The following is a 23,094-nucleotide window of genomic DNA, read 5'->3' on the forward strand; positions in this document are numbered from 1 at the left end:
GGACCCTGGGCTTCCCATTCACTCCTGCCTAGAACAGAGCATGGCACATACAGGCTTTAAGTAAGCATCTGTGTAATGAACCTGTGTTGGCCGTTTTAAGCCAATCTGACAGTTGCTGGCTCCAGCAGCTGCTGACACGTGTGGCCGTGTTTGACACCATATGGAGACTTCCTTCAGATTTACCAGTCCTTGACTGGTTTAACAAATGGTGCTTGATCTGCTTGGGCTTTTAGGACACGACATAGGAATATGCAGGAATTCCTCAGCACTCGTGCAGGAAGACAGGGCACCTCAGCCTGGCAGACTGCCTTTTGGGTGTCTATCCAAGGAAGGTGGACAGTGGGTGGGAGCGCAAGGAATGGAGACCAGTCATGAAAAGAATGGGGTATTTCCAGGCACCCCTTCCCAGGGCAGGGGACCAAAAGGTGGCTGTTTCCTAGAGGCCCCAGTGCCACCCTTGGCTGTAGCCATCCTGACCTCTGTCTCGGTTTGGGGGACAGTCCTGTGGGGCCCAGGTTTCTGTGTCTGCTTCAGGGTCTTGGTGTGGATCTCTAGATTTACAAACCAAACTGCCCAGTGAGTGTCTCTGCCAGAAGTCACGTTACCCCAGATCCCCAAACCTACCAGGCCTGACATGTCCCCTTAATCCAGTGACCAGCACCCATAGTCACCCGAGCCTGAAATCTTTGCAATGTCCCCAACCCCTCCCTCTTCCTCATCTCTTTCCCCATCTAATCCAGGACCATATGCTTGATTCCTTGACCCCTCGCAGACCAGTTCCCCTCCATAGCCTCTGTCTTGGTTTTAGTGGAGGCTCTCAGCATGTCTCACATAGTGACTACAATAGTTCTCAACCTTGGCTGAGTAACAGAAACACCTGGGGAGCCTTAAAAAAAATACCAATGCCTGAGCCGAAGCCCAGTCTCATTAATTTGAATCTCAGACGGGGTGGGGGGGGCTAGTAGTTTCGTAACTTCTCATAATTTCAAATTGTAAAAAGTAAAGTTGAAGAGCAGTATATGCACCCTTCACCCCACTTGAACCATTATGAGCTGATGGCCAGTCTTGTTTCACCACGTCCTCCCTGCTTGTAGCATTTTGTAGCACATCTCACACATGTGATTTCATCTGTGAGCATTTCAGTTCAGTATCTCTGAACAATAAGGGCTCTTTCACACACACACAAAAATCACCACAATGCCCTTAGTGCAGCTAAGGTAAAAAAGTAATTATTATCGTCAAATATTAGTGTTTAAATGTCCAACTTTCTCATACTTTCTGTAAATGCATGTTTTAACAGGTTATAACCATTGCTCCTTGTTCATCCAGCAGTGTCCCGGAGTCTGAAATCTGCTCTGTCACTCCATATGTCATGCAATAGGTTTCTCTGAATTGCTTGTAAATTGCTCATTGAATCGAGAAACTTGACCAGATTCAGTTTTAGTTTTTTTGTTTTTTTGTTTTGGCAGGGGCAGGGTGACTTCATATGTGGTTTTTTGTTCTTCCATCAGGGGACATTACTCTCCGCTTGTCTTTCTGTTAGAGATGGCAGCCGATTTAGGCAGTGCCTAAATGTGTTGATTAATTAGGGATTGCAGCATGGTGACATTCTCATTTTGTCATTCCTTCTTCATTTGCTGACTGACTGGGAAACTTCTTTTCAATTACTGTTTGGTTACCTAGTGATAAAGTTCATGGAGGGGTTGCTTCATTCTTTCCCTGTATTTATGTTTTCTAAGTACCAGATCGGTTCACTAGCACCCTCCAGTAGTAGTAACCAATTTGTTTTAAAGGCGTGGATTTAAACATGGATGCATTTTGATGTGTGGTGGTCATTATCCTTATTGATGCTCCATGATCTCATCGTTGGCCACCAGGTTGGCTTCTGAGCCCTTGAGAGGACCCAGTAGTCATGGGCAGCTCCTTGCTATCTGGTAGGATGTGGTGTCTCAGTTCATCTTGTATCTTTACTGCCTAGACTTAGAGTCCACTGTATCTCCAAGGAGCTCTGGTTCCTTTACTGGGAAATGGTACTTGGAGACCACAGTTTGGCACTAGGGGTGCTCATTACTCATGGATTGGCCCGGATTTCTAATAGACATTGGCATTTTTCAAGTTGCCCACGATTGTACTGTGTATCCAGGGTTGGGAAACGTGGACATCCAGGATAAAGTCCAAGTTCTGAGGCTGAATACCAGGCCTTCCACTGCTAGGCCCCCACCTGCACTATTAATCCTTGACCTTCACCCAGGTCTTTCTTGAGCCGTGCATTTTCTGACTTGCCACCGCAGAGGTTGAAGCCTCTCGGCCCTGGCTCCCTCACTCCTGATGCCTGAAATGCCCCCACGTGCCCCTCAGGAGAGTGCCGGCTGGTTCCTTGTTCTCTCATGCTCTGCTCTCAGAAGGCTTCCCCCACCACCCCTCCCTGCAGTGCCCTCTGCCCCAGGTGCTGGCTCCAACACGCACTGGAGCCTCATTATTGGGCAGTGCCAGAATGGTGTATTGGTCAGGCAGGCAGCTTCCACAGACAGACTGAGGGAGCAGTGCTGGCTCTGGGTGGGTGCCAGACCCCTCTGTGAGAGTTCGCCAGGGGAGTGTGTGGTGGAGGAGCAAGGCAAGCAGGAGACCAGCCAGTGCAAAGGCCTACAGGCATGGCATCTGTGGCTGGAATGGAGGAAGCAAGGGCAGAGAGGGGTCTAGGAGAGCTGTTGATTATGCAAGACCTTGTGCCATTAAAGAACTTTGACTTTGAGTGAAATGGGGAGCCCCTGGAGGGTTTTGAACAGAGCAGTGGCATGGGCTGACTTAGGTTTCTAAAGGATCCCTCTGGCACCTGTGTTGGAGGGGAAAGGCCGGGCGTAGGAGCTCTTATAGGCAGCTGCTGTCGCAGTCCAGGCGAGGGATGATGGTTGCTCAAGCCAGTGAGGAAACATTTAGCGGTGGTGAGAGTGGTTGAATTTGGGGCATGTTTTGGAGGCAGAGTTAACAGTATTTTTGGATGCATTGTGGGTGAGACAGAAGAGTTACAGATGACTTCAAAGTGTTGACCTGAGCAGATGGAAGGATGGAGTAAGGGAAGGGCTGTGGGAGGCGCATTTGGGGGAAGACCAGGAGCTCCATTTTAGGTACTCTTAGCTGGAGTGTCTCTCGGACAACCAAGTGGAGATGATTGAGGGGAGATGGACGTTCAAGTCTGGCATCTGCAAGAAAGGTCTGGGCTGGAGATGGAAGATTGGGAGTTGTCAACATATAGCTGGTATTTGGGGCCGTGGGCTGGGTGAGCTGACCAAGGAGATGAACGTGGAAGGAGAGATGAGGACCAAAGATGGAGCCCTGGACCAAGGCTGCTCCCCATTTGGAAAAGATGAGGCATCGCCAGCTTTGAGACTCATCTAGAGAGTTGATGAGGCAGAGCAAGGCAAGGCTAAACCCAGGAGCCAGTGGAATTTTCCAGCCACGTGTCTTGTTAGACACTTATAGTCAGTTTGAGGAGAAAAAAAAAATCCAATGGATGCCCATTTTCATTCTGGTCGTGCAGACGTTCCCTTTTGCTGGGCCAGTACCAAGAGCTTTTTTTCTGGAAAGGAAATGTGAGTCTGGCTCCCTGTGTTGATGCGACAAATGTTCTTTACATACGCCTTAACGCGGCCGCCACTCTTAGAGGCTGGCCCTGCCCCTCGCGTTTTGTCTGCATCTCTGGGAACTAGCAGGGCCCTTTCATCACCCATCTTGACGTCAAATGACCAGCCTTTGGAACACCTCTTTTACGCAGGAAGACTTTATTGAGTTTTCCAGGGCTGGCGCAGCTCTCGTCTGAAATATGTTTTTTCCTTCCATCCTGACTGGAACTCCAAGGAGGCAGCATACAGCCCCAGTGCTCCCTGGCTCAGCCGGCACCATCCACACCGTTCCCACCTCTGTGTTGAATTTCTACCAAGTGGGGTTTATTAAAAATAACCCGTCTTCGTCAGTCTCTGACGTAGTCCCCGGGAAATGCTGCTGTCCTGCACAGTCCTAATGTCTGAGTCTCTCAAGTCAAGTCTCTCGAGTCAAAACCCTGGCTGTTTTAAAATGGGGCCTGGGTGATTGGGGGGCAGCAGAACTGTTTGTGTATCATTCACAGGGTAATTGAGCCCTTAGTCTTAGTTGTCAAGGGCCTCCTGGGAGCCTGAGAAGGACTCCTTCATTGCCTTCCCACAGAGAAATGGAGTTAGTGACCCAAGTCAAAGCCGTGACTTGACTTGGCCTCAAAGAAGATTTGCCCACCTGGTCAGGGGACCAGAAGAGGCTCCAGTGTCAACCTCCACAGGCCAATAGGGTCTTTCCACAGACTTAGATTTGATGTACGTCTTCTCTCACCTGGGTCTGGGAGCCCAGATGACATCCCAGCTCATTTGAAACCCTCGTGTCCCCTCACTTGGGTGTGACTGAAAGTTTTCAGGTCTCTTCTCTTTGGGGTTAGGGGAGATGTGGCAGATAACTCAACCAGTTATTTAGCACTTATCTCCTGGATGTGTCTAGTATATCATACTCTGTTCTAGCATTCGGAGACTACACACTGAGTAGGAGAAGAAGGTTCCTGCCCTCATGGAACTTGCTTTCTGATTAAATGAAAGATTGAAAAATGAATAAATTAAGATAACTTTTAATGAAGTAAGCGATACTAGCTCTGAGTTCAGATACGTAAGTATTCGTTACCTATTGCTGAATAAGAAACTACCTCAAAACTGAGCAGCGTGAACCAACAAGAAACACTTATTATCTCGTGGCTTTTGTGGGTCAAGAATTTTGGAATGATTTACCGAGATGCTACTGACTCCAGCTGTCTTAAAAGGTTCTATTAAAGATGTTGGCTGGGGCTGCAGTCATCCAAGGCTTGATCTGTTCCAAGTGTATGCGCTTGGCGGGCCGTTTAGTGGTGGCTGTTTGTTGGAAGCCCCAGTTGTCTTCCCCGTGAACCTCCCCACAGCACTGCTTGAGCGTCCTTGTCACATGGCTGGCTTTCCCCAGAGCCAGTGATTCAGGACAGCATGCTAGAAGCTGCAGTGTCTGTTATGACCTAGCCGCAGAGGTTCCATACTGTCCTAGCCCCAATATCATAATATTTACACAGGTTAGGTCTTTCCAGTATAGAAAGAGACTTTTCAAGAGCACGAATAACAGGAGGCAAGGATCCTTATGGTCTCCATCTTGGAGACCGGCAACTACAGATACGAGGTTACAGCAAATGAAACCTTCTATCAGGAAATGCTAAAAGACACTTCAAGCCATTCATTAGCCCAGAACTGTAGGAAATCACTTGAAATCAGTGGGCTATCACTTGGCATTAAATGTGCCCGGTTATCCTGAAATTACTTGTAAAACGAAACGATTTGCTGCGCCTCACCAGAGGAGTCAAGTATCCTGCTTCTCCTATTTATGAGTCATACCCAGTATGTGTCGTGTCTTTCTATCACTTCTGTGCTCTCCCCAAAGAGGGAGGGGGGTAAGGGAAGTAATCATTCTTCAGATGGACATGGAGACCCTCAGAACAGTTGGTAAAGCCAGACCCTGGGAGCAGGGTCATCTTGAAAAAGTACTACTTATAAAATGGGTTCATCTAGTAGACCTCTGTGGGATTGTCCAGTCTCCTGAGTCCCCCACCCATACTCCTGACCAACATGGTTCTTCTATAAGCTGCCATGTTCCTACGGTGTCACACACACACCCCCCCTCCCATTCACAGTCAGCTGGAGCAGGGATGAGCCTGTGAGCCAATGTAGGCCAGTGATTTCTTTCTCTGGGATTTATAGACTTGAGAGGAGGTCCTTCTCTGGCAGAGAATGCTTAACATAAAAAGCCTGGGCGCTGTTGACTGCCATGTGCCACTGGAGTAAGCCAGTCAGCGTTGAGAACGAGGCACGTGTGCGTGCACACACACACGCACACGCGTGTGGACGAGAGTGGGTTCCAGAAGTGCTCATGTTGCTATCCTGATAGTCTTGGCCTGGCTGCATTTCATTCCCTGCCCCCCCGCCCCCCGACAGTTTGGTTATTCAGTCCATCCTTGAATTCTAGGAGCTAAAAGATAACAGTTTTGCCTGAACTGGGCTAGACTGAAATTCTTCTTAGAACTGAAAGAGTAACAGGGAGAGTCAAAGGCCTATGCATAGTGGCCTTATGAGCCTTGTTGGAGACAGAGAAATAATTCTGGGGCTGGGGGAGGAGGGGAAACAACTAGGCAGTCCAGGGGTGGTGGAGGGGGTGGGGAGAGAGCCACTCAGGGCTGAGGCTCTCGGGAGAAGTATGATGGGGCAGGCAGGAGGTGACAGCATGGCCCCTCTGCCAGGGGACTGTGACAGCTGCTGGTGAATTTGTCACCTCACCCAAGAGAAAGGTGTGATACCCCTTTCGTCCTTCCTTCTTTACAGCCTTTGCCCCAGCCAGGCTGTGTTGCACAAGGTGGTGTCTGTGGTGCTGTCAGTAGGGTCTGGGGTCCCCCTTGGGGTCACTCCTCCCACTCTCAGGCTATACTCCAACATGGCCAGGGGTTGGCTCCTCCCTCTCTTTCTCTGGTTCCGTCCCATCTATTGCCCTGAGGGGGGCCAGTGACTCCCTTCCTGACCCAGGCCTAAAAGGGCTCCGCAGATGGCAGCTGTCTCTGCAGAGACCAGAGAATAGTCTGTCCAGGTAGATACAAGCTTTGGGGCTGACCAGACCCATCCGATCCTGGGACTCCTGGGGGATGCGCCCCTCTGCAGTGCTTCTTCATTCTAGTTGGGGAGCAGAGAGGGCAGGGTCAGGGCCCAGCCATCTGAAGGATTGTTCAGTCAGGGTCCTGGCATGAGATGGACAGCCTGCCCACGAGCGAGTGCAGGGCTGTTGATGGAGTGCTAAGCAGGATGGGGAAATCAGTAGTGCTGATGCAGTACGTGGGAGCCTTTGCCACCTCTAGGTCTGCAGGGACAAGGGGAGGGACAGATGCAGGCCAGCGTATGTGAGCTGGGTCTTTAGAAGAGGGGGCCGGGAACCATGGTGCCCAGGTTGGGGGGGGGTAATTGCTCACCCTGATTCTCGCCTGCCCACACCAGGGTAGAGAGTGACTCCAGAGAGGCAAATGGAGACCTCCAGCCCACACGAGCAGCACAGCAAGACGCCGAGGCCGGCGTGGGTGGAGCTGGGTGTTTCTCCAGAAAGGGCCGTGGTGAGCAGCGCTGCCAACCAAGCGCGTCACTTGTCCCTGCCGCGAGGACTCTGGAAAAGCTGACCACATCGATAATTACAGAAGCCGGAGGTGGCAAGACCTCATAGCATCTCTGACTTCATCTTCTTGTCAGGGCAGGAGAAGGTCTCCCAGGAGGAGGAGGTGACATCTGAAGTTAGTCAGAGGCCGAGAGGAATCCGGCTCACTCTGCTCTTTAAACCAATGCCGGCTGCTTTGAAAACTGACAAGTCCCCTTTTACTGGCTTGTGGTCTTCATGTTTTTAAAAATCATCCGAGGGAAGTGTGTTTTAATAGAGAAGACATATTTTCACCGGAATTTTCTGAGATTGATGATGCAATTAGAGCAGACCAAGAGGATAAAATATTAGGTTTATAAACTAGGATGTACACCGATGTTTATACTCTTTGGCAGGCAGAGATCTATAAATAATTCTTTCTACCTTAAACTCAATGTAGTGTTTTGCTCTTTGTGTTAATAGCAGCATCTCCTCCCCAAAGGCCATTTCTGCATTTGGCATAAATCACAGTGCGAGGAGAGGCTCATGAAATGAGCACCTTGGATGTATCTGGGGAAGAGAGATATCCTCTGAGTGGATTAGCGTAGGTGCCCTTTGGTGCTCTGGCTGTGAGGGTTGAGCTCCCAGGTTTCAGATGGGCCTTACGGCACATGTACCGTCCATTGCGGGGAGGGGATAAGACCTAGCACCCTCTCTGGTTGGAGGGAGCTCCCTTACTGATGGAGGTCATGGGGGCATTCCTTGCATGTGGTTTTCTCTCTCTTCATTGAAGTCTTTGGCTGCCATTTCCCGAGCCAGCGCTAATTGTAAAATTCTGGGCTGTTGGCCCAACCTCTTATTTGCTGCTTATGTTTTCTGGTCGCAGCTGATTTCAGCAGCTTTTGCCCACTACCTGGGCAAGGGTGTTCCCGTAGCAGTGGGTTCCCGGGTGGTCCCCTGGCTCGGGTGGCGTGATCTGCCTGAGCTCTGCCCACCCAGCTGAGCCGCCATGGTGCCTTCTCTCTGTAGGAGGCCTCTCGGGGGTCACTGTGGAGACAGGGCCTGTCACTCCAGGTGACTTAATCAGTGTGAAAAACCCAGCTGGAAGCCTTCTGTTGGTTTTCTGCCTCCCAACACAAATGCTCTTCAAGTGGTGGTGACCTGACATGGACTCTCAAAGAAAGGCCTTTTGATCCTGGGCTGGGGATGCCTGTCCCCGCGTGCTCCCGGCTGCCTCCCTGTGGAACTGTGGCGCCCAGCTGCCCAGCCGGGCCTCTGCTGGGAGGCAGCTGACCTGAAAGTGATGTTATTTTTTTAACGTGGGTTTTAGTACCCAGAGCAATAATATTTTCAGCTGGTTATTGAGGCTGATTAATGAGCTTCAAGCCTCCATTTGGTTAAATAGAGCCGCCTTCACAGATGTATTTTGGGACAGTGCAAATCCAGGGTTCTGCATGGGATTGAGTTACCCCAAAAGGTGGTCGGCCATTTGCCCGGGGCCTGGGCCCTGCAAAGCAGTCTGGGTAGATTCCCATGGTGCCAGACCACTAGGCGGGTTTCCAGAGCGGCAGGACACTAGGTGCTTCTCTCCTCATCCGGGAAAAAGGGTGGTCAGTTGTGCTCTAGAACTCTCACCCCCTCTGGAGACATAGCTCCCAGCCCTCTCACGTGCTCGCGTGACTGTATTTGAACTGGTTTTTGGTCCTCTCAGAGGCGCAGTTTCCTTATCTGTTAATAGGGAATAATAATACCTACCTTGAGGGTGAGCCTGTAACCTACTCCATACTGTGTTGGGTGTGCACACGTGCGTATTAGTTTGGGGGGATTTTTCGGAAGCATCCGGGGAGAAAATAACAGGAAAAACTCAAGGGGGAAGAGCCACCTTCTCTCCTTAAATAGTCTCAGGAAATCGCATCAATCAAATCAATTCAACAAGAAACCATCAGTCCCACAAGGCTAGTCTTCGTGGTGTGGAGGCATTGTGGAGGGCGACGCACTGAGGCGGGCGGCCCATGGAAGGAAGTCAGGAGGCTTGTGGGCCGCCCCCCCCCCAACCGTGGCTCTGCCACTACCAGCTGTATGATATTGGACCCGGTCCTTGGCTTCTCTGAGCCTCGGTGTCCAGCTCTGTAAAGTGAGGGGGTTGGATTCCTTCCGGAATTACTATCCCATAGCCCTGTGATCCAAATGATTGAAGTGTTAACATTTCTTCCTTGGAGAAAAATCACTGAGTCTTGATTCTCTATTAGAAGAGAAATGGTATCACAGGAAAAACTTACTCGTGTTGGACGGAAATGTGTGGCCGCATCTGTGGGCACTCCACGTGCTGCCTCTGCTTACCCCTTTTCTGGAGGGGCTTCTGGACTGGCCTGGGGGGAGAGATTGGACCCTAGACACTGGATTGTGGGGTTGCCGTGAACTGGGCCAGGAGGGCCGGGGCGCCTAACTCCATGGTGTTTCAGTTTGTGTTGATGTCATTTCCTGTCTCTTTTGAAATAGCTGTACTTTTGGACCGAGGTTGACAAATCCTTGGGTGGTGGATTTTGAAATGGTTATAAACAATTTGCAATTAGTTCTCTTGTCTAAATGAGAAAGGCAGGCTTACCCAGGCTTCTTGTTAACTTGAGGCCTTTTATCCTCGGGCAAGTGCGTCAGATGTGAGTGAAGGAGCCCCTCTTGAGGTCAAGGAAAATAAAAAGGTTTGTCTTTTGGAGGTCCCGCTGACTTGGCCAGCGATCTGGAGTCCTAAATTCCTTGGAGTTGTTGAGAAAGAGCTCCGGTTTGGAGATGGAGGCCTCAGCCCTGCCATCTCCTCTGAATGACTCTGGCCAAGTCTGCTGAACATCCTGCTCTTCATATGCAGATGTGGTGTGAGACCCTACCCTCCCACATCACTGCCTGCGCTTTTTTGAGGTTCAGATAAGAACATCTGAAAAGGGGCGCCTGAGTGGCTCAGTCGGTTAAGCGTCTGCCTTTGGCTCAGGTCATGATCCTGGGGTCCTGGATCGAGCCCTGCATTGGGCTCCCTGCTCAGCGGGGAGTCTGCTTCTCTCTCTCCCTCTGTGTGCATGCGCGCCCTCTGAACATCTGAAAAATCTCTGTATGTTCATTTTATAAGCTGAAAAGCTGCAAAAAGCTCCATATTAGCGTTTTCTTTTGCAAGGGATAATAATGACAATGGTGATAATTACGGCAGCTGTTCATGGAGTATTATGATGTGCCTGGCTCTGGGCTGAGAGCTTTGTCACATTCTGTCAGCACAGTTGCCCTGTAGTGGTGCTTTTTCAATCTGCATTTTATGGAGGTGAAGGAAATCGTCTAAGGTCATGCAGCTGAAAGGTCTGAGTGACCCCAGGCAGTCTCTTGGGGACCTTCCAGTTTGGTGGCTCATTATTTTCCAGTGGCTTCCTGTGATTTATCTGAGTCGGTGGTTCTCAACCCCAGCTGTCCAGAGCCCTGCCCTCCTGGCCAGAGGGTCAGAGTCTGTTGGTGTGGGGTGGGGCCCGGGTACCAGTGTTTGCTCCCGGTGACCCTAATGTGCAGCCCGAGAAGACAGCACCTGTTCTAATAAGCACATGTCTGTGGATGGTGCAGAGTAGGCTGGGCTGGACGTCAGAGCTCCTTGGCCAGGTCTTCTTCCCAGTCTGGGCCTCAGCTTCCTGCTCTGTGGGGGGAGGGAGTGGTCACCTGACCTCCATGGTGTCTTCTCCAGGGGCTGAGAAGCTTGTGTAACTAGAAGCAGCTCAGGAGCAGATCTGTTATTGTTCTTTTCCTTCTTCTGTTTCAGGCAGAATATGAAGTTACTCCAGATGAAAAGCTGGGGGAAAAAGGGAAGGAAATTATGACCAAGTACCTCACCCCAAAGGTAAGAGGCCACCCACACCCCACAGTAGGAGGAATAGGAGGCCTTCTAGAGGAATCTGGGCCCCAGATCCCGGCCAGGCCACGTGGGGAGCTGTGAAGCACCCAGCTGGTGGCAGCTGTTGGTCTCCACAGATCCAGCATTCTCACCTCCCTCAGAGAGTGCCCGAGACTGGCAAGGCCAAGGCAGGTGGGCCAGGCCGGGCCGGGCCGGGGGTGGGGTGGGGAGGCCTGCTTCCTGGGGCCCAGTCCCCTCCAGGGGCCTTATGCTGCCACGGCCAACACCCAAGTGTTTGTAGCTGGACCAGTGGTGGCTTGGCCCAGAAGAAAGGGCAGAGCAGGGGTAGTTGGGAGAGGTTGGTGTGGAGGGGAAGGGTTGGGGGTGATCAAGAGGGAAATGAAGTGGCTGAGGCTGTGCTGGTAGAGGTACCACTGGTTGAATACACACAGAATGTAGTGTGTCCTGAAGTATGTTCTGCTGCCTGTTGAAGGGAGAGGGGCCATGAGGCCCCGAGTTCAGGAGCACACCCACCCCAGTGCTGAAGGCAGAGAGATAGCACTACGCCCTGGGGGCCTGGTGGCCTTGGTTCCCTGGAACCTGTTCCTTCTCACCCCCAGCTTGACAGATAAACGTGGTCTCCATCTAGTTTACAACTTGGCCTGGGAGCCTGGGTTCTAGTCCCAGCTCTTCCGCCCACACAGTTAAGTCATGTTCCCTTCCTGCGCCTCAGTTTCTGTTTCTTAAAAGTGGTCCTCCTTGCCAGACCCATCTCCTAGAAGCCTTAGGAGCCTGAGATGTGACCTGCATCCCAGCAGTTCTGGGTGCGTTCTGTGCCCCTGTGGGCCAGCAGTGGTTCCATCCTCATCCAGGATCTGGATGCTGCCTCTCTCCCAGGCTTCCAGGGGACTGGGGCTACCAGAGCCATTGTGACAGGGCCCTGTCGGTCCGTCCTCACAGAGAATGGCAGGGAGTGGCAACACACAGGCATGCGGGTCAGGAAATGGCTTCACCCCTAATTTGCCATGGGACCTTCTCTTCCTGGGTCTTCCTCTCCCCAGGCCTCGGTGTTCTTTGCTGTGAAATGGGTGAGGCTTGACCAGATAATGTCACAGGGTCCCTGCAAACCAGACCATCAGACTCCATTCTCTCCAAGCCTACACTGAGGGAGTGACAAGTGAGTCCCAAGATAAGAACCAAACAGTGAGAAAGATGAGAGATGCTTCAGTCAGAGAGAGAGGTGTTGCCACCGAGGTGTAGAGACTCCCTGGATGTGACATTGGACCCCTGGAAAAAAGGCAGCCCCTGCCTTGCCGGCCTGCCTCCTTGGGGGTGCTAGGGTACCAGGGTGCCAGGACACCCTGGCGGGTGTCCCTTCACAGCTTCACTAAAGCAGAATGCAGTTGCAGAGGTCTGCTGCAGCTGCTCTGGAGGATTCCACTCAGGAGACAGGATTGTGGACACAAGGAATCTGGGCCCCATACAGCAGCTCCTGCAGCCCTAGGTGGGCTTCTGACAGCCTGTGACCCCCCTGGCAAGGGCATCCAGGGTGACCTGAGGCCTTTACACTCACAGAAGCTCCTTCAGAGTTTAAAATCAGGCCTCCTCTGCCCTGCACATACGGACCATCTCTGCAGGTTTTTATACGTTTTATCAACGTGACATGGAAGTCCCTTGGGGCCTGTAACTCCCACCCTGATGTTCTCAGCAAGCGTCCCAGGGGGTCCTTGGTAGTTCTGGTCTCCCCCCCTCACACCCTCGCTGCCCCCTCAGGGGTTCTGGAGGGCCAGGGGCCCCGAGCGTGTGGGGTTGTCCCACCCCACCCCCCCGGGGGGGGGTCTCTCGTACCACACTGGGTCCTGTTCTGGAGCAGGGCTGCTCATCTCCAGCATCTGCAGGCGGCCAGGGGCATCTCTGTGCAGTCAGTTCAGCCTCACACCCAGAGAGGTCTCTTGTGTCACTTCTTCCTGCTCCCGCCAGGCCACCACCCCGACTTGTCATTCTCTCGCTGTCTCTGCTTCTGCTTCCTTCGTAAGCGTATGCTTCTCTCCACGTGATGGGCAAGCAGTCCCAGTCCTTCTGCACATGGCAGAAACGAGAGGATTCACATTCATAAAAGCCCCAGACGCTGGGCAGGGCCAGCTTGCTCTGCACAGGCGCGGCCCTGGGCCCACATGGCTGCCCGCTCCATCCGTGTGGCCATCGGGCCTTCAGGCAGCTGTGCCTTGCTTTGTTCCAGATACAGGCCTTGTTGGCATCTCTGAAAGTTCTCAGGTTGAAACGGGTCAAGGGGGAGATATGTGAGCAGGGTCCCTGTTTCCCCGCACTCACAGCCACTGTCATGTTGCTTTTGATCTCCTGGCCACCGCTTGAGACAGCGTGAACACCCTGGGCAGAACCAGGACCCAGAGCTCAGAGGAGGCACGGCTCTGAGGGTGCAAATACCCCAGGGTGGGTGAGAACAACAGCTCACCGGCTCAGTGCCTACGGGGTGCCAGACACCTCCTAGGCGTCACCTGTGATGGCTGCAGCCTCCGTGAGTTGAGACGTGTACAGGTGGCTGCCAGGGCCAGGTTGGGGGGGGGGGCAGGTGGGTAATGTGCTCTGGCCACTCAGCTAACAGATTCTTCAGCTGCCCTCAGCAAAGGTGGTTTCCACGGTGCCTCAGCTTTGCCAGTCCAGCTCTCCATGTGCACCCAGTTGGGGCCACCCACCCACTTGTGTTCCCCCCAGACAATGGCAGCTAACGTGTTTTGAGGACCCACTGTGTGCAGACACTCTCTCCCCTAGTCCTTGCTGCTACCACGTGTTGGGATTCCATTGGCTCCATCTTACAGATGAGCACGGGGAGGCTCCGGAGGGACTGTCACTGTCCCAGGTGATGCAGCCGGGACTTGAGCCCCCGACCTGCAACTGTGGTGCCCTGTTCCCCACATCTGGTCCCTCACTGCCCTTCTGCTGCCCCCGCCCCGGCTGTGGTCTACAGTGAGGATGAAGTGGTTCCTTTGTCCAGCCTTGTCGGCTCCTTTGGCCCATCCAGGGGCTGCTGCAGGGCCTGTTCCATTCTCTCCCTGCCTGGCCAGCCTCATCTGGAAGCCCCTGCTGGCAGACCCCATCCTGCTCTCCGGACCCCCTGCCCCTGCTCAGTGCTGCCTCCATCTCCTAGAGGGATGGGGTCCAGACTCCTCATCAGCTCAGACGGTTTTACAAGTGCCTCTGAGGCTGCCAACATTTTTTCCTTAAGTACTCCTCAATTTTAAAAATTTAAACCACACCATATGTTGTGGCCCAGGGGCCTGGGGGAGGTGGTCGAAACAGTCCCATGGGGCGACTGTTTTCCTACAATAAATTTCGCACTGCCTCCCAGTCCTTCCTGTAGACAGTCTCTCAGGAGCTGTTTTCACTTCTTGGTGCTGCAGATGCCCCAAGGGCTGGGGAGCCAGGGGCTGGGGGAGAGGGGTCAAGCTAGTGGCTGAGGCCCCAGTGTTGGCCCTGAGGTCTTTGAAGAACTCCCAGAGCCATTGCTCCCAAACCCAGATCATCCTTACCTTGAGCCCTTCTTCAAGTTGTAGCCCCTGTGTCTCAGCTCCACGCAGCATTTCCAAAGGGTAGGCTGAAGGACACCGATCATTTGAGAGGCTCTGTAGTCAGTTACATGGGGGTGATACTACACGTATCTTCCGCTTGTAAAGATTCACCTGGCACGTGAGCATTTCGAAGACTCTGAGAGGTCCTGCAATAAAGCAACCTGTTTGCAGACAAAGCATTTCCCAAACCTGTTTGACCATGAGACCTGTGCCCCCCAAATTTTGCATCCTGCTGGATACATCTGCGGCTGCAGAAGACATCCAAAGGTCTTCATGACCTGGTTTCCTTCTGCTTCAAAATCCCTTCTCCTGATACCTCTCCCACAGGCCTCACACTGGGCTCTGGCTATGTCATTTCCAGTCTCATCTTGCCCACACCTCGTAGCCTTTGTTCAGGCTGTGCCTGCAGGGCCCTTCCCCCTAGACCCCTGCTCTGGTTTTTTTCCCTTCTGCGTCCCTCAGCCTGACACCTTGGCTGCACACAGCCCCTTGCCTCTGGCCACCTACCGGGGTGGTCTCTGAGCACGACGCACTGTTATACTTATGCGGGTGCACACGGTCAGCGCTCCAGGCCCCCGGGGGGGTGCTGAGGAGCCCTTCTTGCAGAGCGGGTGACAGCATATCTGGGGACCAGCCCGCTGCAGTGTGGCAGGAGCCGTGGCAGCACTGTGCAAAGGGAAGCTGCCCCTACACCAGCCTGAGTAGCCAGGGAGGCGTCTGGGAGGTGACGCAGCTGAATCAGATGTTAACGTGAGGAGGAGGCGGCCAGATACAAATGAAAGGAAAGAAGGGCCTTTCATGGGCAAAGGTATAGAGCAGTGGTTCTCACCTGGGGACGGTTTGCCCCCCCGGAGACAGTCGGCAGTGTCTGGAGATAGCTTTGATTGGCACACTTGGGAGGATGTGCTCTGGCATCTGATGGGTAGGGGCCAGGGATGCTGTTGAACACCTTCCGGTGCACAGGACGGCCCCAGAACAAAGAATTCTCTTGACACTAAGTGTCAGTGGTGCCGAGGTTGAGAAACCCTGCTGTGGGGGTGGGAGAGGGTGTGCGGTGGTCAGTATAGCAGGAGTGGAAAGGTAGGGGGATGAGGGCACCCTGGGCGGCAGGGCTGGCACACGTGCTGAGGAGTTTGACACCATCCCGGTGGCAGCGGGAGCCACAAGGGCTTCGCAGGCCGTTTGCGGTTCAGGCTGGTCCCTCTGACCACATGGGGGAGAGAAGGGGAGGGGGAGGCCTGGGAGGCAGAAGACCATCTAGGGAGCTGCTGCAGGTGCTGTGGGAGTGACTGTGCCCCATGCTGGGACAGTGGCCCTAGGGACATGGTGACACAAGAGCCTTGGGAAATGTTAGGAGGAAGGAGCTCTTAGGGGATGGCCAGGTGTGGGGCATGAAGGAGAACGGGCAGAAGGAGTCCCAGGTGACTCCCTGGTTTTCATCTTGAGTTACTGAGTGGCTGCCCTCCCCCCCCCCCCCCCAGGAAAGACAGAGCACATAGCACGAAGGTCATTGCTACAGGTTGCAGGGTTATTAGCTCATTGGGCAGAGGTGATGGCATCTGTTCTCTGTGGGTATCCCCTGTGCCTGCAGGGGATATGAGACAGTGAGGGGGCCCTGGGAAGCTTCCTTCTGTGGGCCCCCTCACCTTGCCTGCCTCGTGTCTTTTCCTGGGGAGCTGCCACTTGGCTGGCTTGTGTTCCCTGGTGTCTGACACGGTGTGTTTGCTGAGAGTCTGGCCGGAAAGTCCCTGCTCAAAGCCAGAGCTTATGCCTAGAGCTGAATTCTCATTCCCTGTGTGATGATGCTCTTCAAACCCTGGCTTGAAGGCTTCCTTCCCAGGCGGCAAAGCCCACTCCTTGGACGCTGCCCAGATCTTGCATCAGTTGCCCAAACGCGGCCAGCTTTGCTCTGGAGGTTATTGGAGACACCAGTCCTGGGCGGGCTTTGGAGTGCACCCGAAGTGGGGACCTAACACAGAGGCAGCAGAGTGCTGTGAGAAGGTGTTTCAGAACCAGGTAGACCTGGGTTGGAAGCCAGACTCGGCCTCCTTTAGCTGCATGGCCTTGGGAAAGTTAATTAGCCTTCCAGTGTCTCGGGTGGTTCATCTGTCAAGTGGGTGGGGTGGCTGTGAGGGTCACAGATACACCAGCGAGTACAGAGCTCAGAGCTGGTCCGTGTTAGACACTCACTCAGTGGTGGCTAGCGTCTGACTTTCCCCTCCTCTCTGTGCTTTCCAAATTAGGCTGTTGAATGAGGAAATCATTCAGACATGAACTCCAGCTGTGGAGTTGAGAGAGGCCAAGGAGGGGTCTGGAGGGCCCCCAGCCACAGAGGCTGGCCAGAGAGGCCAGGCTCATTAGAAGGCAATGCATTCGTCAGGATGATTAATACTAGCTGCCATAGGAAACAACCCCCAAATCTCAGGGGCTTCTCACAACAGAGATTCTTTCTTTCTTAGGCACTATCTGATTGGGTCTTCAGCTCTCCTGGGTGAAGACCAGGGGTCCTGGCTGCTTTTGTGGCCCCACCATCTTGAAGATGTTGCCTCGTGTTCACTGCCAAAGGGGAGGAGAGGAGTGAAGGAAGTGCAGGAGCTGCCTTGTTAAAGCTCCACGGGCCAGCAGGGGGGTCTGGAGGATGCGGGGAAGCATACGGTGCGTACAGCTTCCTGCCTACCTTCTCATCCCCCAGACCCCAAACTGCAAACATTGTCTGTGTGACAGGCTAGTCCGCTGGTGCTGGTGAGACAGCCTTGGGTATTGCATGTCCTAGAAATAGGCAAAGGTGTGTCAGCTCAGAGAAGCTGCCCAGAGGCCCCTTGGTCGGATCAGATTTGTGTGCTGGGCTCTGTAGACATCTGGGCAGTTCACCTTCCAGGTACCTGCAGACCAGAGGTGATACAGGTGTTCGGGGGGTGCGTGTGGGGTGGGGAGGGGGGCAGGCTTGCTCTGAGCTGGGGTCGACCGGGCAGTATTTTTAATTATAGTAATAACTACTAACAGGTGATTATGAAAGCAGTGTGATATATCATCCATCACTACAGACTTTAAAATACTGGCATTATGGAGATAAAATTCACATACCGTAAAATTCATCCTTTTAAAGTGTACAGTCAGTGGTTCAAAATATTCACCAAGTTGTACAACTCTACCATCACTGTCTGCTTCCGGGACATTTTATCACCCCCAGTGGCAACTCTATACTCATCAGCAGTCACTCTCTGTTTCCCTCTCCTCCTAGCCCTGGGCAACCACTAATCTACTTCCTGTCTCTGTGGATTTGCCTGTTCTGGACATCTCATATACATGGAATCATACAGTGTGTGGCCTTTTGTATCTTCTTCCACTGAGCATAGTGTTTCCAGGGTGTATCCATGTTGTAACATGTATCAGTACTTCAGTCTTCTTTATGGCAGGATGATATCCCACTGTATGGATAGACCCTGTTGTATGTATCTTTTCCTCAGTTGATGGACACTTGGGTGATTTCCACTTTTTGGCTAGAATGAATAATGCCACTGTGAACATTCGTGTACAAGTTTCTGCCTGGACGTTAAGTTTTCATCTCCCTTGAGTAGATAACTTTGGAGTGGAATAGCTCGGTCACATGGTAACTTGATGTTTAGTGATTTGAGGACCTGCCAGACCGCTTTTGAAGGGGCTGCACCATTCTCCACTCCCACCAGCAGCGCCTACGCGTTCCCATTTCTCTACGTTCTCACCAACACTTGGCATTTTCTGTCTTTTTAATTGTATTCATCTTAGTGGGTATGAAATGGTATCTCATCGTGGTTTTGATTTGCATTTTCCTAATGGCTAATGATGCTGAGCATCTTTTCATGTGCTTATTGGCCCTTTGGAGATCTTCTTTGGAGAAGTGTCTGTTCAGATCCTTTGCTCGCTTTTAAATTAGGCTGGTCGTCTTCTTAATGTTGGATCCTAAGGCTTCTTTGTATGTTCTGCATACAAGTCATTTATCAGATACATGATTTGCAAATATTTTCTCCCATTCTGTGAGCTGTCCTTTTACTTTTGTGGTGGTGTCCTTTGAAGCACAACGGTTTTTAATTTTGATAAAACTCAGATTCATTTTTGTTACTTGTTTTTAAAGGACTTGCTTTCATTTTGTCTTATCTTTCCTTGTCAGAAGGCCTCAGGGTTTTGGGGAACAGGGTGCATATGGGGACAAAGTAAACAAATCATAGTGCACTTTAGGCCCATGAATCTGTCTTCCTCTGGAGAACCAAAGCCCCATTGCCAGCTGGGAAGAGCAGGGTGAGGCATGGTCCTTCACGATTATTCCAGTCCGTCTCCCAATTGACATAACAATATGCTATCCTTTAGGCCATCTGTATCCAACGCTGCAATGGCATTGTACAGAGCTGCTCTTGGATCTTCCATAGCAACTCCCCAAGCTGGGTGTTAGTGTACCCATTTTACAGATCAGGCAACCAAGTTCTGGGAAGGGAAGAGGCTGGTTTCAAATCGTGGAGGCAGGGCTTCAGGTGAGCCCCTGAGTCTCCTGCTTCAGCCATGTTGTTTGTAGTCCGACTTGCTGTGATTCATTTTAATTGGGCCCATGAGCAGTGGTGCCAAGTCTCCATTTTTGAGCTGCACCACCCCAGTCCCTGAGGCCTGGCAGGTGACACCCAGTTTTAATGTACTATCAGCAGACTCCAGGGGAGGCTCAGACCTGGTGGAGGGTCCTGCTGAAGGAGCCTGGACACCAAGGTGCACTGGTGGGTTGGGGCAGACTCCTGACATGAACCGACGTGGCAGCCTCTGTGGGATGCTGGGAATGCCCGGGGCAGGCAGCTTTTGGGGGGCACTTCTTGCTGGAGGTCTCCTGGCAGGATATTGTTCTCTGGGCCTCACACAGACGCAGGCCTCTTTGCTTCTGTAAACAATGATAGGGTAAGGCAGGGAAGTTTGTTCTTGTTAAGGGGAAGTTACCCATCAGCCCAAGTTTTTGCACAAAAGAAATCTATTCCTAGTGCTGGTGTGGCTCTCCAGAAAACACCCACCTTTTAAAAAGTAAAGAGCTTGAATGAAAGGAATTAATAATTATTCCAAGTTCCTCTTTCTCTGGCCCCCGGCCCCCTGCTCATTTCACCGGCACCTCCCCCTTCTCAGCCTGGGCAGCCGATTAGGAGTCTGAGGTAGCCCAAGCTGGCTAGCTTCTCTGCGGGGACAGTTCCTCTGCCTTGGGGGCGGGGCAGTCAGCGGCTTCGGTCCTTGCCCCCGGGAGCGCATGGAGCCCCAGCTCTGCCGCCCTCCTGCTCTACATGGCTGGAGCCTCGGTTCTCCCGTCCGAGTATGGGGATGATAAACACGGCGCGAGGACGGGTTCATGGCCAGCCTTCCTTCTTACGGCAGGCACCTCACAGTCTCTGCCGTGTCTGCACACCACCCTTACAATTAGTTGTATATAAGTTTTTTCTCTTTTAAATTAACCCATGTCTTTCTGTTTAAAATCAGTGAGTTTTGGGCACCTGGCTCAGTTAGGGGAGCATGCAGCTGTTGATCGTGATGTTGTAAGTTCGGGCCCTATGTGGGTGTAGAGGTTACTTGACATCTTTTAAATAATTAATTAATTAATTAAAGCAAATGAGTTTCAAAAGAAAACTTTGTGTCAAGACCGTGCCTGGAAAGCCAGCATTTATTTGTCATACAGAAAGCTAACTGGGAAAAGTGGCATTAAATCCTCCCCGGATCCTCTTTTGCCTGCCTGAGGCTCTGAGCCTAAAGCTGCCTTTCTCTTTGTTTGGAAGAGAGATTAGTGAGTATTGGAGATGTGTTAGCAAGACGGTGGCCCCACACTGAGACTTTCTTCTTGATGACCGGAGGCTCAAAGGAGAACTGAAAAGAGAATACCTTTGTCACTGAACGATTCCGTAGTATTTAATTGTGTCCTAAGACCATCTCATCATCTTCGGAAAATGCTGGGCTAACTATCTACCTCCCAGCTGTGATGCATTTTATAAATGTTGGCTTGTTGCTGGAGACAGCATGACCTGGAGCCAGGAGCATGGGACTAGGAGTCAGGTTCATTCCCCATCTCCCTTCTTGGGTTCTGTGGCCTGGCGGGCAGCTGGCCTAGAGTCTGCCTGACTGTCTAACCAATCCTTGGTCCCCAGGGCAACCCAAGGCGTGGGATATAGGTGGTTTGGACAAATCGCTCCCTTCCCAGTGCCTGCCCCATCCTCCATGGGGTTTGGGGCTTCCAGACACTGGCCCCGGACCCAGCATTCCATCTCCGCTAGATTGCTTGGCCCTCATCTGTCTCCCAGAAGATGCCTAGAAGAGTATCTCCATCCTGCTGTCAATGAATCCAGTGAGCTCGGAGTCCACCTTCGCTTGAGCCCCTCCTGAGCAGGATCTGGCTGGGCAGGCAGCGGGGCTGGAGGGGCAGTGGGGCCTGCATCCTGGCTTTTCCCACTTGGCCACAGCACTGCAAAATGACTCCGTGGGAGAGGACTGAGAAGGAAACTTGAGAGAGGAACTTCCTGAGTGTCCTCAAGCAGCAGTGGGGAAGGGGAGGCTGGGCCTCTTCCTCTTCCATTTTTGGGAGCAGTAGAGAGCAGAATTCAAAACAAATAAAGGCACATTTGTGTTTACTAGCTATCCTGGGGCAAGACAGAAGGGAGCTAGCATCTACTGAGCAACTGCTGCATGCCTGGGACTCCATGTTCCCTGTTTCACTCGGTCCTTGTAACGGTTGTCTGAACGGATAAGAAACGGGGCTGAAAGGGGTTAAGTAATTGCCCAAGAGCACCAAGCTGGGGCCAAGTGGGGAATTGAAGCCAGGCCTGAGCCTCAAAGCCTGCTCCTTCTCATTCCCCTCACAGCCAGATGCCTGCTCTCCCTGGGCCTCAGTTTCCATCAGTAGAGTGAGGAGGTTGGCCTGGATGCCATCTGAGAGGCCCATCAGGCTCCAGCCCCCTGCGGCCCCAGGAGCGGTTCTTACTGCATGCCAGACAGGATTCTGTGGACTTTAAATAACTCACTTAATCCTCACATCTATCCCATGGGTTATTATCTCCATTTTAAAAATGAAGAGATGGACACAGAGTGGCTAAGTAACTCACTCAAGGTCACATAGCTGGGATGGGGGAAGCTGAGAGTTCTGTCTGTGCTCTTGACCCTACCCCATCCTGTTCTCCTAAGGTGAGCTAACCTGGCTCCCTGCCTTGGGCTCTGCCTAAGTCTCTTCTTGACTAAGCGTTCACTAATGACACAGGAGCACTCACCAGGGAGCTAGGGTACTGTTTGGAGAATAGCGGGACTTATGAGCGCTCCTGGGTCATTTCAAGTTCACCCCAGTGCCCGGCACAGCACCACTCCGCATGAAGGGCCCCTGCTTGCTTGAACCGCCTTCTGAATGGAGGTTTCAGCCTCCAGAAATCCTGGTACGTTGGGAGAGGAGCCGAGAGCCCATCCTGGGGGGCATCGTTCCTCCAATATACCCCAAGAGGACAGAAGCCACCTCCTGGGGTGGGCCCAGGCACCCAGGGCAATCTCAGGGGCCACCCAATCCAGGGCCTTGCAGATAGCTTTGGCCACAAGTTTCCAGTATGCGAAGACACAGAGACCAGCCACAGTTGAGCAGCCTGAGGGCTGGACCCCCTTTTGCCTCCCTCCTTCTCCCCAGACCCTGGCTTTTAAAGAACACTTGTGGCTTGGTGGAACCCAGCTTTAAAACCTGAACTAAGCCCAACTTCTCATTCCCTATGTAAGGGAACTGAGGTCCAGAGAGGGGCTGCACCCCTCCCCTCCAAGGGTCACATGGCTTGGAAGAGGAGACTGGGCCATTCCTTGCCAGGCTTTCTACAACCCTATGCTAGAAGCTTGGAGAGAAGGCGCTAGAAGGAACTGACTTCATTTTCCAATTTCTACTGTCATTGGCCTGCAGCTGGGCTTCATTCTCCCAAGGCTCTTATTCTTTGGGTTTATATGTGTCTAAATGGTGAGACATTTGCGGCACCCAGGCAAAGCAGAGAAGCTGCTGGTGCCAAAAGTTACACCATTTAGCATCCATGCTTTTTAAATGGAGACCCTTGAAGGGGAATATTGTTAGCTCTTTCCTTTACTAAGGGTGGATTGTAATGGGGGAGGTGTGAGCAGGTCAGGTTAATTTAGCACCTACCATATTCTGTATGCTCTGCACCTCTCTCTTGTCCTATATTCCTGGCCATCCTGTGTAGTCGACACAGTTGTCCCTTCTACGTCAGGCAGAGGTCTTTAGCTGTTGAGAGGGCAGGCTGGGAGAATTGACAATAGGGACTCCAACAGATGGGTGTATGCCAGTATCCACAGGAGCCTATCCAGAGTCACCAGAAGGTGGAGAGAACCCAGTGCCCATCAAGAGATGAATGGATGAACAGAATATGGTCTGTCCATGCAATGGAATGTTATTCAGCCATAAATAGGAGCGAAATCCTGACACAG

The 23,094-nt window shown here is 52.3% G+C and overlaps 1 protein-coding gene across 9 annotated transcripts in view; it reads left to right on the forward strand.

Moving 5' to 3' along the window:
- Nucleotides 1-23,094, forward strand: part of GRK5 (G protein-coupled receptor kinase 5) — a 207,499-nt gene that overhangs the window by 146,160 nt on the left and 38,245 nt on the right. For 6 of the 9 annotated variants that reach the window (XR_003518608.1, XR_003518609.1, XM_027587046.1 and 3 more), the window contains one exon: nt 10,988-11,065. The exons of the other annotated variants lie outside the window; for them this stretch is intronic. Coding sequence is in view for 4 of the 6 variants with exons in the window: in XM_027587046.1 (XP_027442847.1) it covers nt 10,988-11,065 (78 nt within the window). In the remaining 2 variants the exon portion in view is untranslated. The remainder of the gene's footprint in view (nt 1-10,987; nt 11,066-23,094) is intronic. 9 annotated transcript variants of the gene reach the window in all.

This window comes from Zalophus californianus, chromosome 15, assembly GCF_009762305.2.
Source record: "Zalophus californianus isolate mZalCal1 chromosome 15, mZalCal1.pri.v2, whole genome shotgun sequence".
Taxonomy (NCBI): domain Eukaryota; kingdom Metazoa; phylum Chordata; class Mammalia; order Carnivora; family Otariidae; genus Zalophus; species Zalophus californianus.